The following is a 17,652-nucleotide window of genomic DNA, read 5'->3' as shown; positions in this document are numbered from 1 at the left end:
CCTCCCCAGATAAGGAATGCATCTCTGTAGGGCGCAATCTTTGTGCTTAACTTGGTGAGGTGCGCAGGGATGTTGTTGTTGGGGAGGTATGAGTTGACTATGCAGATCTCTGTTTGTTCAATGTGGCCCAGAATTATGACATACCTTCCATCGGGATCCTGTTCGATTTTGGTGAGCTGGAAGGGGATGTGAGGGCTGATCCAGGTGAACACCCCTCTGGCGAATTTGGAGTATGTGGACCCAAACCCTTGTCCACCCCAGTATGATTGGAGTGCTGCCATGGCTTCCTTGGTTAGATGTGTTTCTTGTAATAGGACCAACCCTATCTTCTTTCTGTGTAGATAGGATTTTATTCTGTTCCGGCGTAAGTAGGTACCTAAGCCCCTCACATTCCAGGTGGCGATTTTAAGGCGTGTGGGCATGATGATGGCAATGTGGCCAGGGCGCTGGCTCCACCCTCCTTGAGCCAGCTCTGTGTGCCGAGTGGTCGCCCCCAGGGTCTATGCTCTGCTTTCTTCCTGTTGGCCTTGATTGTTGCGTTGACGTGTTAATCGGAGACTTATAAACGAATTTAACTTCCACTCGAACAGGTGGATTGAACAAAAAAGTTAACTGTGTGTTGCTCCCAGCAGCTGTTCTGGGAGGACAACGCTCGGGGGCATCCGCTACCCATCGGCCTGTCCAGGTCATGTGGTGCGGTTGTGGTGTTGGCCTTGGGCCAGCCATGCTTGGGGTGGGGTGGGTTGCGCCGATGTCTGTGGGGTGGTCCGCGGAACTCCCGTCCTTGAGAGAACTAATCAATCATTGTTGTATCGGATCTGTTTGGGTTTAGCCGTTGGGTGTCGAAACGTGGTCCTCTCCCTCGGCCAGGTTATTATGTTCCATCCACATAGTGGCTGCCGCCGGGGTCTCCATGTAGACGGCTTTACCTTTGTGTAGAATCTTGAGGCGCGAGGGGTACAGTAGCATGTATTTAAGGTCGAACTTCCGCAGTTGGGCTTTGATAGGTATGAACGAGTTCCTGGCTCGCTGGACTTGTGGGGTATAATCGGGATAGATTACAATCTTGGAGCCATCGCGTCTGATGTCACCTCCATCCCTCGAGAATTTGAGGATTGTTTCCCTGTCACGAAAGTTCAAGACCTTGGCAATCATTGGGCGAGGGTGTGATCCCGGAGGGGGCCGCTTTTGTAGGGCGCGGTGGGCTCTCTCGATGGAGAAGCCCTGTGTGAGTTTGCCAGCTCCGACTTCCTGCATTAGTAGGGACTCGATAAATTCTGTGGGGTCAGCGCCTTCCATCCCCTCCGGAACGCCCAGGACTCTGATGTTATTGCGGCGGGCTCTACCCTCTGCTTCTTCGGATCTCGCTTCAAGATGAGCCACTTGCCTCTCAAGTGTGATGACTTTCTGCTTTAAGTCCTTGGCAGTGTCCGTGGTGTCCCGGAGGTTTATTTCCACTTTGTTTATTCTTTCTGCCATGTTGCGGGCGTCTTGGCGGATTAGCTGCATGTCCACCTTGAGTTCGTCTATCCTAGTCTCCATGCACGTTTGGAGTGCTGCGATAGCTTGGAGCACTTGGGCGTTGCTGGGGTCGGTAGCAGTTGTTGGGGTTTCAGTCTGCGTGGGGATCTCATGTTGGTTGGGCTGTTTGGGTTTAGCCCCTGAGAATGAGTCCATGATTGTGGCACCCCTGTTCTTGATGCGCGAAGTAGACATTTGTCCCACCTGGTAGTGTGGCAACAGGGATGAGCCCTCCGTCGGCCCCACAGGACGGCGTATTTCAGTGAAGAGCAGCGGTGTTCCTTGGCGACACGATGCAGGGTGTTCCCCCGGCAGTGCGACAGGGCGCTCAGCGATTTCCCGACACTCCGGGCCGTGGCCTCGCTGGGCCCCGTCGTCTATGGTACAGGCGAGTTCCGGCTCCCAAGCGCTAGGATAGGGTCTGCAAGCTTACCGGTGCGTTGGTGGGTAAACTGTTCACTCCTCCGTCCTCGGGCCGTCCGTTCGGGGAGAGAGGAGGAGGGCCCCGCGGCAGCTGGGGGCCTGTTTAGGTCTCCGCCGCTCCTTCGCACAGAGCTCCTCGCGGTCAGCAGATCGCGTCAGTGGGCTATGCACATCTCGTGTCCCCTCCGCAGTGGTCCCGGGGCGATGGATGTGACTCCGTCCGCTCCCCTTGGCAGTGTGGTGGTCTCCTCATGTGCTCGGTGGCATCCAGCGGCAGGACGAGTCCCGAGGAGCAGGGAAAAGCGAGGGTGTCCGGTCTTTCGGACGATGACTTTGCTGGGGTCTTTCCGCCACTTGCGTAGGGACAGGGGAGGCGAAGCCCGATGGAACCTCTTCCCTTCGCCTCGCAGCCCGCTCGGTCCGCCCCTCCGTCAGGCCTCGCTGTCGTCCGCCATCTTGTTTCGCTCGGGGGCGTCAGTTCCGAGGTTGCGTTTTCGGGGATGCTGGTTCCGATTCTTCTCGTTCCAGCGCCGAACGGGGTCAGAATCACTTCCCCCACTTGGGTATAAGTTTTGGCACACAATCGGGCCAGGAATAAGGGTCGAATAAAGGATCTAGGCCAGGATCGGGACGGGAGCTCCACACAGTCACGTCTTTACGCCATCAGCGTTGGCCACGCCCCCTGCAATCCGCAATCTGATATGATATCTTGAAAATGGTGTTGAAAAAGATACACGCCATGTCAGAGGCATTGAAAAGGGACTTGCAAGGTGTAAAATGCGCCCTTTTAGAAATAGCATCCACGTTTCACTGTGCAGTCTTCTGAGGGAGGCAGCTCTACAATGAAATCTGTGGCTATAGTGTACGACGGGCGAAGAGGTAAGGCATGTTGTTTCTATTTGCCAAGAGGCTTGTTCCTGTGAGACTTAGACTGTGCACAAACTTTGCATGTTCGCCAAAATGAGGACACATCAAGACTCATCCTAGGCCACCAGTAATGTCGACATCAAGATGAAGAGTAGAAAGGGTTGCCCTATGTAATGCTATTTTGGAGTTATGACATAAATCCAACACTTCTTTTCTTATGGTCTCTGTTGGACGAAAGATAGCTTTCCCCAGGAAATACAATACATCCATTTGATACAGATGTAACTTGGTAAGAAGGCGAGGATCTGCTGATCTGGTTGTGGCGTCTTTGACGTTTTCTAAAAAGGTGTTTATCTGGAATGCAAAGGTTGTGTGAGGAAACATTTGTTCTGGCTTGACATCCCCTTCCAAAGATATTGTCACTAAACATGAAAGAGCATAAGCTACTATATTCTGAGAACCTGGAATGTATGTTAGATGAAATCAGAATTGAAGAAAGAAATAAGCCCACCTGGCATGATGACTGTTTCTGCAATCAAATGACTGCAGCATGAGAAGGTTTCTGTGATCTGTCCCTGTCTCAGTTTCTTGTTCTGCTCGCAGGAGATGATGTCGCCATTCCATACAGGCCATCTTCATTGCCAATAGTTCCTTCTCCAGGACGGAATAATCAATCTCTGAAGGAAGTAAGGTTTTTTAATAATAAGCAATGAGATGTTTTTATTGATCTTCTCCCACTTGCTTGAGCAGGGCCCAATGGCTTTGTCCAAAGCATCCATCTCTAGTATGAATGCTTTGTGTTCGTCTGGTGGAATCAGCACCGGAGCTGTAGTAAAAGTCATCTATAGTGTTTGAAAGGCATTTTCTGTTGTAGAATCCCAAACAAATGGAATGTTCTTCTTTAATAGAGAAGTCAAGGGCAAGACGATGTTTGAAAATGTAGGAACAAATATCCTGTAGAAGTTGGCTAACCCCAAAAACGATTGGATTTCTTTTACAGGGGATGTTTTTTTTCCAACTTAAAATCACCTCGGGTTTGCGTGGATCCATAGACACACCTTCCTTGGACAATATGTATCCCAAATACGGCACTGAGGTTGCATCAAATATAGATGTTTCTAACTAGACCTGCAAACGGTTCTTCTGGAGATGTGCAAGGACCTTGCTGATGTGTTTGGTATGTTCTTTCTCGTTCTTAGAAAATACTAATATATCGTCCAGATATACCATGAGGGTATGAAAAAGAAGGTCAGCAAAAATGTGATCCATGAGTCTTTGAAACACTGATGGAGCATTTGCAAAACCAAAAGGCATGACCCAATATTCATACAGCCCAAAGGGCGTTCTGAAAGCTGTTTTCCATTCATCGCCTTTGCAAATCCTTATCAAATGATATGCTCTAAAAAGATCCATCACAGTGAATATTTCTGCATGCTGTACTGCGTCCAATATATCAGGAATAAGAAGCAATGGATATTTGTCTTGGTTGTCACAACATTTAATCCTGTGTAATCCAGACACGGTCTGAGTTCCGTTGTCTCCTTTTTGGGAATGAAAAATAGGGAGGTGCCGGCAGAAGAGACAGATTACCTGATGAGACCATTTGCCAGGTGTTCTTGCAAGTAAGCTTTTAAAAATGTCTTTTCAGTCGGAGAAAGACGAAACAAGTGGTTAAAAGGGACCGATGTGTTGGGAAGAAGTTCAATGACACAATCTACGGGTCTATGTGGAAGCAAAGATTTCAAAGCCTATTTCTGGAATACTTGCTTACACTGTGTATATTTATGTGGTAGAGTCATAGCAACCTCAAAAGCTCTCACGTTGCCAGATGGAGATGACGCAATGCATGAAACTGGCAATGAATTGTATATGCAGTTCATAACACAGTGCTCGGAACCCATGAACATATTATGTGCGTTCAAATTTATATAAGGGTTATGAGTGGCAAGCCATGGTATTCCTAAGATAACGGGGTAATGGGCTGCTTGTATAAGATTGAACTGAATCTGTTCTTGATGGTGGTGGATAAGCATCTGCAAAGGTACAGTGTTATCTGTCATGGGTCCGCTTTCCAAAAGACGTCCATCAACTCCTTCCACTGGACAGGTAATTCTTTCTTTTGTAGTGGAATGGCCATCTGTTTAGCCCATAAGGCATCCATAAATAGAACTGCCACCCCTGAGTCTACTAAGCAGAAGCATTAATAGAATATACATTCAAGAGTTGTAAAGGCACGGTCAAAACCAATAATGGGCACAGCTCTTTCAAGGCGGCTGATATAACGCTATTGTCTTGCTGAGTGGAATCCGACAGTTGCTCCTGATCCTGTGTCCCATTTAGGAACAGGAGTTGAAGCTTTCCTTGAGCTGTGGTGCCAATGGACAAGCCCTTAACAGATGAGTATTTGAGCCACAGTACATAGAGAGTCACTTCTCTCTGCGTCTACATCTTTCTTCCGACGACAGGGGGCCTCTAGCTGTTCCTAATAGCATAGGCTCGAAGTGTCTTTGACTGGCACTTGACAGGCACATGTAGATGGAAATGCCTGAGTATTAGAGGAGGGATGGTTTCTTCTTTCTTGTTTCCTTTCCTGCACCCTATAATCCATCTAGATAACCAGTGGTACCAACTGATCCAAAGTGGCAGGTCTGGGCACCTGGCACAGTTCATCCTTGAGCTCTTCGGACAGTCTCCTTTGATATAGTGTGGAACAAGCCTGATCCGACCAATTGCTTGATTTTAGCAGTGCAAGTCAAAACATCCATCTGTCCTTGTTGGAATTCAAAACGTTCTTCCTGTGAGTATAAGCTATATCTGGGTGGTAGAATGGTCTTTCAAAGGCTGTGATAAAACCTGTATATGAGTTAAGTGTCAGATTGTTTGTTGACACCAGAGTAGTTGCCCATGCCAGGGCGCTACCTGACATATGGGTAATCATAAACCCTACCTTAGACCTATTCGCCTGGAATGAAACTTCTCTAAAGGTGAACTGAGAGCATGTGTCTATAAACTCCTTCAGACGTTTGGGGTTTCCTGAAAATGTTTCAAGTGAAGAAAAAGCACCTGCAGTACCTACAGGTAATGCATCCCGTACTTGTAAGGCCTGACGCATATATGCATTTTCTGTTTTTACATTTTGGACTTCCAATGTGAAGTCCTGCACTGCTGTGAATGAGTCCTGTAATTGGGACATATCGACTGTAGCTTTTTGCAGGCGTTGTAATCTTCCAGGTTTTTGTCTCACCTGTTTGTTGGATGTCTTGGTGTCGTAGAGAAAGGCTGGTCCTTCCTAGCAGCCAGGTCTCCTGAGGGTGGGCTGGCTGCCAGAAAAACCTTGTGAAACGAGGGAGAAGACCAGCAGAAGGAATGTTCTCCGATGTACAGAAGTAGCTGGCGCAAATTCACTGAATGAAGCAAGCAGCACAGAAAGGATCAGAGGGTTGGAATGGAATAAGAAATATCCGGGAGAGAAAAAGGCAGCCAGGCAGAATGCAAGAAAAGGAGCGGTAAGTCAGAGCCTCAGAAAGCGAACACAGTGAGAATCAGGTAGAAAGCAGGAAATAACAAAGAAGCACTAGCAAGTGGAAGGTAAGAGAACTTGCGTTGAATGCGAAAAAAAAGTTGCAATGCAGCAATATGCGTTGCAATGCCACATTTGTTTGTTTGAATGGAGCTCCTCCCCTGAGTGTGTGTGACGACAGACGTCACACAGGGACCTTCTTGTGGTTGGCAAGGGTTTAACCTTGCAGAATGGTAGGCATTTACGGTGGCAGCCATCTTGCGGTTGTCATGCTTGGCGTGTCTTCTGATTGGCGTTGTATGCATGTACTTCCATCGATCCCAGAAAGACCAGCGTGTGAGTCGAATCTAACACAGAGTGGTAAAAGTGTCTAGTCTTCATTACTCCCGGTTGCTTCTTCTTCGTCCCAGTACTGTCAGTGGTCATACACTAGGAAGTCAAGGGTGCTGACTCACAATAGCCCATGAGTGCTGGGGAAGAATTGGGTTGGTCATCAGTAGGCAAAGGGGGATACCATTTCTCTCCCTAGGGCATCCTATTCCCCGACCCCAAGGACCCTCCACCCACGTGATCCTCCCTCGTTTGTCCACCCCCAGGGTCAGGATCCAAAAGCGATGGCCTTTCACAGGCTACCTGGCAGAGGAACCATGGGGAATAGGAGTGAGGATACCCTCAGGTTTCTCACAGGCAGTTGTACAATGCGGGCACATGGTGGCAAAGAAGATATGTAGGCATTTGTAAGCAGTTGTACAATGCAGGCACATGGTGGCAAAGGAGGTTTGCAGGCTTTTGTAGGCAGTTCAACAATGCAGGCACATGGTGGCAAAGGTGGTTTGCAGGCATGCGTTAGCAGTTGCAGTATGCAGGTGAATACAGTCTGCCTGGTGGAGTTTGCAGTTATAGGCAATGTGCTAGTCCTTGGTGAAGGATGTTGAGTGCCATTACTTAGAGGTACAGGCTGTGCCTGGGCTCATAGGGGCCATGGCCGCACCAGAGACAGGAAATGGGAAGGAGGTGGGAGGTCGATGAAATGGGTACTAATATCGATTATGGTGTCAGGGTCTGTGAGAGGGACATAAGAGGGACTGCTGGCAATGTGCGTGGAATTGGATGTAGGGAGAGGGGTTGTGTCATAGTGCGATGCAGGGGAAGTCATTTCTGGAGATGGTGTGAGCGGCATGTCTGAAGTGGGATCAACGAGGCAAGTGTTGATATCGTGTTGTGTGTCTAATGTGGAATGTGGGTCTTGGGAGATATGTGCAGAGAATGTGTAAGAATGGCATTGGGAAGGGGAGAGCAGGTAACGGAATGCTACCGGTGGGGCTTGGAGAGTTGAGCTTTGCCGGCTGGCTAGTAAACCTTGTAGTAGGGAAGAAGAAATGGTGAGAGAAGCGCCTGGCTGGTGAGAGGTGGGATGGTATTGGAGAGGGGAGGAAGATACGCATAAAGAATGTGGCAGATGCATAGATAGTCATATACGTTTCGATCAATAGCAGGGGGCCTATTGGTAGGCTTACCTTACTCAGGAGCTTATGGACATGGAGCGGATCTTAACGTAAGTGCAACAGTGAGGCCATCATCACGGCTTATCCGGCAGAGACCGGCAGAGACCACAAATGGAGGCCTTGTGTGTTGGACTTCTGTAGGGGCCGGCGTCACCTCCTGGCTCGGCAGGACGGGATCCTCTGAGTCAGGCATTGCCCAATAAGATTATAGCAGGCCCAGGGGAGGCTGGGTGGCTGGTGGAGACATAATCATGGTGGCGACCATCTTAAATGGGTCGAGTGGGTTTCTAGACCCAGAGATGTTGCTGATGGTGGTGGCTCAGGGCTCCCTGTTAGGAAGGGGACCTATGGATGGAAATGACCAGCAGAGACCACAGATGGAAGCTTTTAAAAATGAATTCGGCATACCATCTGCTCCACACGCCTGTGAGTTATTTATTTTAATGAGAGCACACTCTATATCTTCCTTATAGAAATTCTCCCATTCCAATTCTTTGTTTAATTATCATACAGTGATAGTTGGTCAGTATCTTTATCACTTTCAAAGATGGAAGTGAAATAATTTCTCCTGCTCACTTTGGAGACACCATTAGACTGGCTTGGCATCATTATTTAGACTCCGCCAAATGGCACCAGCATCCTTCCTTATCAAGTTATTCATAAATATTTTATTAGCGTTGACATATGAAGTAATCTTGTGCGCTTTGAGAACATTCTTACGGCACTTAAATAACCTAGACTGACTAGGCCTAGTTTGTCAGACCTAGCACAGTAGTTTCTGTTTCTGTATGTCTTTTCCTTCTCCCTCCGTACCCCATCACCTCACTCTTTGTCATGCACTTCCACTATCTGAAATGTTGCTGGCCTAGTTACGGTCGTTTATGGATTATATGTTCTTCTCCACCCCCCCCCCCCACTTTCATCTTCCTTCCTGTCATACACTTCACTAGTAGTAATGTCGTCAGGTGTAGTATGCTAGTCATTCTTTGTTAGATCATTCGTAAACTTCAAGGCCTACGAATGACTCTGTATTCCCTTGTTCCCATTCCACCTTGAAGCGCATTAAAGCACTTCACTTGTGTATAAGCGATTTACAAATAAACAATTACAAATTACAAATACCTGTAGAGGCAGTGCAATTTTAAGTAAACATGATATAAAGAATATTTTCTTTTTACATGCAACATCAAAATTGTCAATTTAGGGTTGGTTTGTGCAGAAATCAGCTCTTTTGAAGCTGGAATACACAAAAGCTGTTCACTTAGATAAATGCTTAGGAGAAGTAATGACACAGCTGTGTTTACTTGATGCAATAGGCCTGTTTTCAAAATACAAAACACAGGTCAACGTTAATACCAGGATCAGGGTTTTCATGATCTTATATTTTTTTAACTAATTTGGAAGACCATTAGGTAGAACTTCAACAGAAGTAAACGCTTACAAACACCCTAACATCCAACCTTGGCGGAGCATTAGGCCTCATGCAGAATGTGTCTGTCTCATTAAAGCAGCCTGGAAAAATAGTTCTTTTTTCATAACAAAAGATGGTTATGTTGGCACAAGTGGCAAGCCACACGCATGTAATGAAAGCTAAATGGAATAGGAAAAGGAGCACAAAATGTCTTTAATGACATTGCAGACAATAGTTCTGTAAAAGGTGCAAATGCTGCTTCTGCCAGAGGGTATGCAGGCAGCAATTTAGGAGATTTAACCTTCGGCACCAAAGCAGGGATTCCGATGAAAAGGTTCCCCCTTGAGTCACAGATCAGTGATTCCAATGAGAGTCACAGCACATAATATTCTCAAGTTAGCATCTCAACATTTATTATCCATTATTTCAAGATCAAATTCCAGCCGGATGGTTGGCCGAGCCACTAATTGTTGAAAGTCGCTGTCTGTCCTGCTGCTTCAAAAATTCTTACAGTTTGGTGGATGAGGAAGTCACCACTGTGATAACTTAATTAGTTTCGTCTGTTGCCACTCTCCAGCCAAGTCCCTCCAACGTGTACCCCTATACAGTGAGTTTTCTTATATGCAGCTTCCAAAAAAGCAATCCAGGCATTTTCCTCTTTTGTAAAGCCAGGCAAGTCTTTGTCAGCTGTTTCCCCCAGTTCCTGAACAATGGTCTGTAGGGTTGCCCAGAACAATTGCCAGAGGTTAAGATTAATTTTAAACCTTCCATTCATTACCTCTTTTGTTTTGCTTCAGCTGCCCCAAGTGGGAGGGGTATGCCTGGATGTGGTTCCAAAGCTTGCTGTGTCTACAGACCCAAGCTACACCTCCCTGATGTCATCCATTGATGCTGAAACATGCCTATGGTTGCTTGTGGTCTCATGCAGAGCAGTTTTGGCTGGATGGCCCCTTTTGGGTTGGGACCCAGCCTGATTTTCATATGGCCTTTCCCCTTTCTAGAATGGCTTGCAAGGCTGATGAATGATGGTCTGGAGGGTTGATCAAAGCAATTGCCTTAAGTTAAGATTAATTGTATACCAATTCCACAACATAGGACCTATTCACGTTTTCAAGGGGAACAAGGGCCTCCAAATTGGCCCACACTGATTCCTGTAATTCTGCTCCAGACAGAAGCCTTCAATAGAGATGAAGCTCAAAGTTGTCCAGAAACCAGCTTGGTTCAGGCAGACATTACAGTGTGCCAGGGAGTGCCCTCCAGAATCATTATTTTTTTAAGCACTGCAATGACCATTATGACATCCACAGATCAATTAAGCACCTTCTTTAATGTTTGCGGTGACGCCATGATATTCGGCTTTGGAGGACACCTGGAATGCATTATATTACAACATGGCGGAAAGCCTTTCCGGTCTACTTGGCATGCAACTCAAGCACAAAGTACTTTTGATGGTTCTTCTGTGGCAGAGGGAGGAGATTGGTCAGAGGAACTGCACCAGGATACACTATCAGCTGGTAGCTCTGAGGAGCAGTTGGCATGATTACTACACTGGAGTTACTAGAAGCATCCTCCCTGCACATGATAACTTATACCTTTCAGTCCCATACGGCCAAACATGCCCCATTCCATTCTGTTGATGCTTGGTCAGCAACAAATATTTCCACTGATTGTCCCAATATAAATCCAGCACTGTAAATCCTGGAATACAAAGAAAAATCTCAAGCAATTATCTAACAAATAAACAAATTGGAAGTACTAAAAAAAAGGAAATAGAAGTCCTCAAGCCTTAATATTGTTATTGTTTACGGAATACAGCATAGCTGGTGGTGGGTAGTCGATGACTACTGTTCTGTACCTCAAACACTAAACCCTGAAGAACGTCTTTCTAGTGGAAAAATAATTATTACAATGAGCAGTGGAAAACGACTGACATTCAGAATATTAAATAATAAGAGTTCATTGGTGGGGAGGATTGAACCCACAGCTCCTGCAGTTGCTCACTTCTCAGGCCAGTCGTCTTGCAATGGTGTGGGCTTGCGTTTATATGAACATACTTATATCAAAAGATGCTTAACTACAAGGTGGTCAGAACATATCTGTGCACACACAACAGGCTCAGTTGAAATACACGTAAATCCCTAGGGCAGTGCTCTCAATTTTATGTTTTTCCGGCTTTCCATGGCAGCAGTTAATGAATCAATAGGCTACTGTGTGTTTAGTAGCCTCAGCTTTTTATGATATGCATCCGGCAAGCTGGAACATTGCTTTACATTTTACAATGTTTTTATAATGAGCAACAGAGATTAGGCACATAGTTGACCATTTATAAATATACGCTGTTGTTGCCTTGTTTAGGCACTTTTAAATATGGGCCATTAGGCGAAGGCTGTAAATATTAGGATAGGCTTGTGTATACCGCCAGTTGAGATGAGTTATTAACATCTAGCAGCATATTTTGAAAAGGCAATTTTGAGCACTTTTATAAGAAAATATTCTGAAGTGTTCTTTTGTTTGTATTTATGTCTTTCGCTTCTAGTAGATATCCATGTGAATTGAAGACTGTTTGATGGATAAGAAGACGGCTGCTAAGACTGGAGCATTTACTATTAGACTGTGTTGATATTTGGGACATTGCAACAATATGTTTCCCTTCTGTTGTACACAGATGAGCACAGGTAATTTAAGGGAATGCTTGCTTTAATCCTAGGACATGACTTGTTATTTGGGCATGCTCTTAGATATTTTTACATTGAGCATTGGCACTTTATGTTTTTCAGGTGATATATTAGACCTGGATATTTAATATATGGAGTTATGCAATCGTTTAAGAGAACATGCTGCACGATTTGGTCGCAGAGGTATGATTGTACTCAATCTCTTCTTCCCTCTTTTTGTGGTCTTTCTGAGACACGGAGTGTGCAATGATGGACATTGATGAGTGATGCATATTTTTGTGTTGTTCTCGTCTTTGTTGGTGATGTAGGTTGGAATCATCACATGTTGGGTTCTGAAGTAGACTTTCTAATATAATGATTTGGTCATTGTTATAGTTGAAGCTAGAACAGGAAGGCGTAGAAAAATAATTTTATAATAATAAATAATATATATATATATATATATATATATATATTATAAATAATTAAAATATTTTTCTTGAATCTTTGTACCCTCTGCTAGTCGACCATTTATTTTAAAAAAAACAATTATGTTATTAATTATTTATTTATGTTAATCAAACATATGTTTGATTAGCACATGTGGAGCGAGATTTTGACCACATTTGTTGATTAATATATGTGGCTTTTATTAAGAAGCCATAATTTGTCTTTAGTCATATCAGATGTATCTTTGCACTTTATATTTCTAGCACTAGCACTTTTTTTAGGAATTAATATTGGTATAATTGAGCTTGAATGATTGATTGAGATAATATGTGAATTTGAGGGTGTGATTGGTGGTATGTGGTCATAAACACATATGCACTTTACAATTGCGTCATTTAAACAGCATAATAAATTATATTCAATGAATATAAATATACAAATATGTAATGAATCCTTTGTTGGTATGCGTCTTCAGACACCATGTACTTTGAGGGGGTACATGCGTGGGAGAGGAATTGAATTGGCTGCTTCCCACTAACGTGTGTAAATTGGGGTTTGTCTTCCAGTTCTCATATGACACCAGCCTGTTGTATATTATCTTTGTTGAATTCCTCAGGTGTCAGTGAGCAATGGGAATCACCGTCTTTTATGTTCACAACTCAGGTTTATGGTGGTCATGCATTGGAAGGCCATTCAGTCATGTTTTTTACACCCCTTTGGTATCTGGGACTTGTGTTTTTTTTATTTTTCCCATTTAAAATATAGGAAAACTGCAACTCCCAGAATTACAAACAAAAACAGGAGTGGCTAGTCTGCTCACGTATGGCCATGGAAAACCTGAGAACTCTACCAGTGGGAAAACGTATGAAAGTGCCTCACACAGCTGCATCAGCACGTCTCAGTGAGATTGATGGGCCAAAATCATGGAAATATGAGTAAATGAAACTGCCTTTTCTGGTGCGAAATGTCCAAATATCGTTTTAAAGGACAGTACAACAGGTATTTTCAAACCAGATGAGGACGATTAACTTACACTTTTGGGCGCCCTCCAACAACTGCAGTGAGGCCAGGAGCTAGAATTAAAAAGAGCAGAACGGGATGAAAATCACAGGACTGACGTGTAATGTGCAGATCACCAAAATATATTTTGGCACATCAATTTTTTTTAAATTGCTTTTATTTTTTATAGCTGATATTATCAACTTTTACAAAAGAAAAATCAGAATTACAAATAAGAAAATATATATATCTTCGACACTTTTTGTCTTTCAATTAAAATATGAATTAAACATATAATTACATTTGCTATCTCAATCCTAAAATAATGAGAACACAACAGAGGGCAAAAATGGGTGATCTCATTAACCTATAGTGTGTTCACCTTCAAGTCATTAATAAAGCTCACCACTGCAACTACTACAGTGGTGGGTGTGAGACTCACCAATTTACTTTACAAGGTGTCCTTATCAACATACTGAACATTATACACAAACTGTCTAAAATAAAGCATTCTAAAAAGTAATACAATATAAAAACAGGTTTCTATGTTTCCTTTTCTTCAACATTATTACAGTGTCTACAATGGGCTGAATCATGGGCAATTCATTTCCTTTTGGCCAGAATTTCACCTGTGGGTAATTGATTTGATCGAAATCTCAGCAGCATCATTCATATTTTACCATTCAGAAAGTGCATCAGATACGGTGCTACAACACCGACATTTCTATACTCTACAGACAAATGAGTTAGTGAGCTTTAACTAAGCATAGCATCCATAGGGAGGGCCCAATCTGCTCTAAATAATGCTGTTTCTAGATTTGCGATCAGATCATTGACCGTGAAGCCCAATTCCACCACATTTCCTGAACAATGCCCCGCTAACTGATTTATAGTGGTATAACATTGTTTATCCAACAAATTAGCTGGATCACTATACAACAAATTCATAATTGGATCTCGTATTTTCTGCAATAAAGATAGTAATTTCCAAATAGCTCTGACATTTAGCGATTTTAAGATCAATTCATAATACAAAAAGGCAATGGGAGTGCAATTTGGTAATCCAAGAGCTTTCATACAAATCAAAGCCTCCAGTTTGTCCAGCCTTTCAAAGATCCAAAAGTGCATAATTTTGATGCAATATAAGATCTTGTACACAATTTTCCCCTTATAGGTATCTTTCTTAGCTGTCCTGACAATATGATAGCTTTATTTTCCAAAATGTTCTATATATTGTACCTTAAGGGTTTGCTCAATATGGGGAATCCCAAGTATATTAAAATATCAGCATTGGTTAAATGTTCACTATTAATAACCAGGAAAAGTTAGTGTTCTTTTTTGAAGCTGTAAATCGCGATATCTTTGTTTTTGCAGAGTTTATTTTCAAATCATTCTCGGATGTAAAGTTGGCAAAAGCTGTGAGCACTCTGTGCAGACCAATACACTTGCAATCTAGTGGCATGAAATCATCTGTGTAAGAGTTCCACCTAAGTCGATGTTCTCCTAGCTTCGGTGCTACAAATGGTGAATGCACAAGAAAGTCATCTAAATCGGCCATAAATAGATTGAAGAAGCAGGGGCAAGTTCAATTTGATTAGATAGGGTTACAGCCAAATTCAATTTTACTCGAATATTGGAATTCGAGTGAAGGCTAATTATGACCTTCAATAATCCTTCTGGGATTCTCCAATACGCACATTTTTGCCATAATCGATGCAGATTCATGAGGTTGAAAGAAGAAGTGAGATCCACTGAGGATGCAAACACAGACTCATATTTTCATCTCCACACACGATCTTGCATCCATTTTCACAAGAGACACCGTTCAACACTGTTCCATGTCCCCTTCGGAAACCGGTTTGGTATTTTTTAATTATACCTTTTTCGAATGCCCATGTTTCTAAATGAGATAATGCTAAGGATGCAAAAATGTTAATGTCTGCATCCATTAACATTATCGGACAATAGTTCTTGGGGTCTGACCTTGGTCCTTTCTTGTGTATTGGTAGAACATATGAGGTTTGCCACGATTGTGGATAAACATTTCTTAGCAACATTTGCTTAACACATATATCCAATACAATGGCCCAAACCTCAGGGCGATTTTGAAAAGAGAATTTTCCAGCATTTTGGGACCCATTGCTCTAGATGAACTAGCTTTTTAAATTCTAATTAGAACATCAGTACTATCAAACATTATGCCACACCGTGACTGATCAGGATCAATGTTTGTTTGAGGCTCGTTCGTCATTTGTCTTGGATTAAACTTCCCCCCAAAATATTGGGCCCACTCTAGTTCAGAGATAGCGTTTGCCATTGCTGTACCCTGGTTAATTTCAATTCCATTCACCAGTTGCCAACATTTGGTGGTATCTTTATTCTTTAAAATGTTTAAAATATTTCGCCATCGTGCTGGAGCACATGTCATCTATGATTTTTCACCCAGTTATGATACTTTCATTTGACCTCCTTATTAGCCATTAACCTTGACTTACTGTCCATTGATAACATTCCCAATCTTCTAACCTTCCGGCACATTTTTATTTTCATATCTTTCATTTGATGATCATAGTCATGTGCATGCTTGATAATTTTATTTTTTAAATTGAGCCCTGTCCAGTTAAAGCAAAATGTATCTTGTACTAACTTGTACTAACTCACCAATGTAATTATGAAAACTCTTAGGGCCAAACATTTGGTATGTCCATTAATCGGTAGCATTGGCTAAAACAGCCTGCAACTGCCCTGCCACCTTTCACATCTTATGGTCAGTCCATTTAATCATTTTCTTTCACAGGTTAACAGTTATCTCACTGAGTAACAACATGTACTGCTCTTCATTTTGGATATCAGATTCTAGCGTTAGCATATTGTGATCACTCAATAGGGATTCGATAATAGTCAGTTTCTTCCCTTTACCTAACAATAGTTGGTTTACAGAAATATAATCGACAACTGTTAAGGATCTAACAATATGACAGGTTGCTGCCATTGACCAGTCTACTTCAATATTTCCATTAAGCTGATATAGGCCTAAAGAAGACATACTTGACATCCAAGCTCTCCCATCCAACAATTTCTGCGACTTTTTTTAATACATGCACAAACCATCTCCTTCCTCATCCCGCTTAACCGCATAACCACATGTAGAGTAGAGTACAGAACGCTTCCAGCCAAAATGTAATCATCAGGATGTTGAAGGCTCCAATCCTCCAAGAATTTTTGGAAATGATCTCGAAAACCTATCAATGGTGCAATCCCTTGATGCCAGTATATATTAATTACTAGCAATAATCGCTGTTCACCCTCAATATATATATATATTTTTTAAAACTTTTTATTGTTTTAGAAACAACACACCAAATTTACCAACATTTAGGACATTCACATATATGCATCACATAATTATTGTCGCATGTTTTGCATCACAGACCACCCCCTCCCACCCCTTTAACTCGAGCCCCTACTTCAATACCTCAGAATTTGTTCCTTAGGGTTTATCCTCCTCCTTGTTCTCAAGCGTCTCATCTTCGCTAAGTTCGGCGTGAGAGAGTCCCACCATCGTGGCCACCAGTTGTCTCCACGCTATCAGGGGTCCTGCCTTCTCCTACCCTCTCCTCATACCATGCCACCGTCTCCACCTCTGCCCATTTCAGGAGGTCGGCCCACCACACCTCTATTCTGGGTCTTTGGGCTGCTTTCCAGCCCTTTGCAATTCTCTGTTTGGCCAAGATGTAAGCTAAGTCTTTCATTTTACTGATGTGTCTCAGGTTGCGTGGTCTGACAAAGCCCCCCAGCATGCATGCCCATACTGACTCCACCTCCAACTGAATCCCCTTTTGGGACAGACGTTGTTGTACCTCCATCCAGAATCTGCCCACCTCCGGACATGCCCAGAACATGTGGATCATCCTGGCCTCCACCTCCCCACACTTGGGGCACTTCTGTATCACTGAGCTTCCAAACCTGGCAATTCTGCTAGCGGTCATATATGCCCTGTGGGTGACGTATAACTGGACCTGCTGTAGCCTCGCATTTCGGGATGCCTTCTTATGATACCTGTGGGCCCTCTCCCATTGTCCGTCTTGCAAAGGTTCTCCCGCCTCCTCCTCCCAATCCCGCCTCAGTTGGAGCAACTCCTTGCCCACCCTGGTCATCCATAATTCATAGATTCAGGATATTTCGTGCCCGCCCTCCAAAATATCATACATCATCTCAATGACTGTATCGGGTTGTTCCGCTAGTGCTACCTCAGGCCACCTCTCTCGCAGTCGCTTCATCATTCTTGTATATGTAATGCAT

At 43.6% G+C, this 17,652-nt stretch overlaps 1 protein-coding gene across 1 annotated transcript in view; it reads right to left on the bottom strand.

Moving 5' to 3' along the window:
* LOC138516300 (uncharacterized) overlaps positions 1 to 17,652 on the bottom strand; it is a 1,253,275-nt gene that overhangs the window by 387,671 nt on the left and 847,952 nt on the right. Inside the window, exon 14 of the mRNA XM_069631312.1 lies at positions 13,385 to 13,424. Within this exon, the coding sequence (XP_069487413.1) occupies positions 13,385 to 13,424 (40 nt within the window). The remainder of the gene's footprint in view (positions 1 to 13,384; positions 13,425 to 17,652) is intronic.

This window comes from Ambystoma mexicanum, chromosome 6q (assembly GCF_040938575.1).
Source record: "Ambystoma mexicanum isolate Mex_15411 chromosome 6q, UKY_AmexF1_1, whole genome shotgun sequence".
NCBI lineage: Eukaryota > Metazoa > Chordata > Amphibia > Caudata > Ambystomatidae > Ambystoma > Ambystoma mexicanum.
The sequence above is the reverse complement of the archived record's forward strand: the minus strand, read 5'-3'. Positions and strand labels throughout refer to the sequence as shown.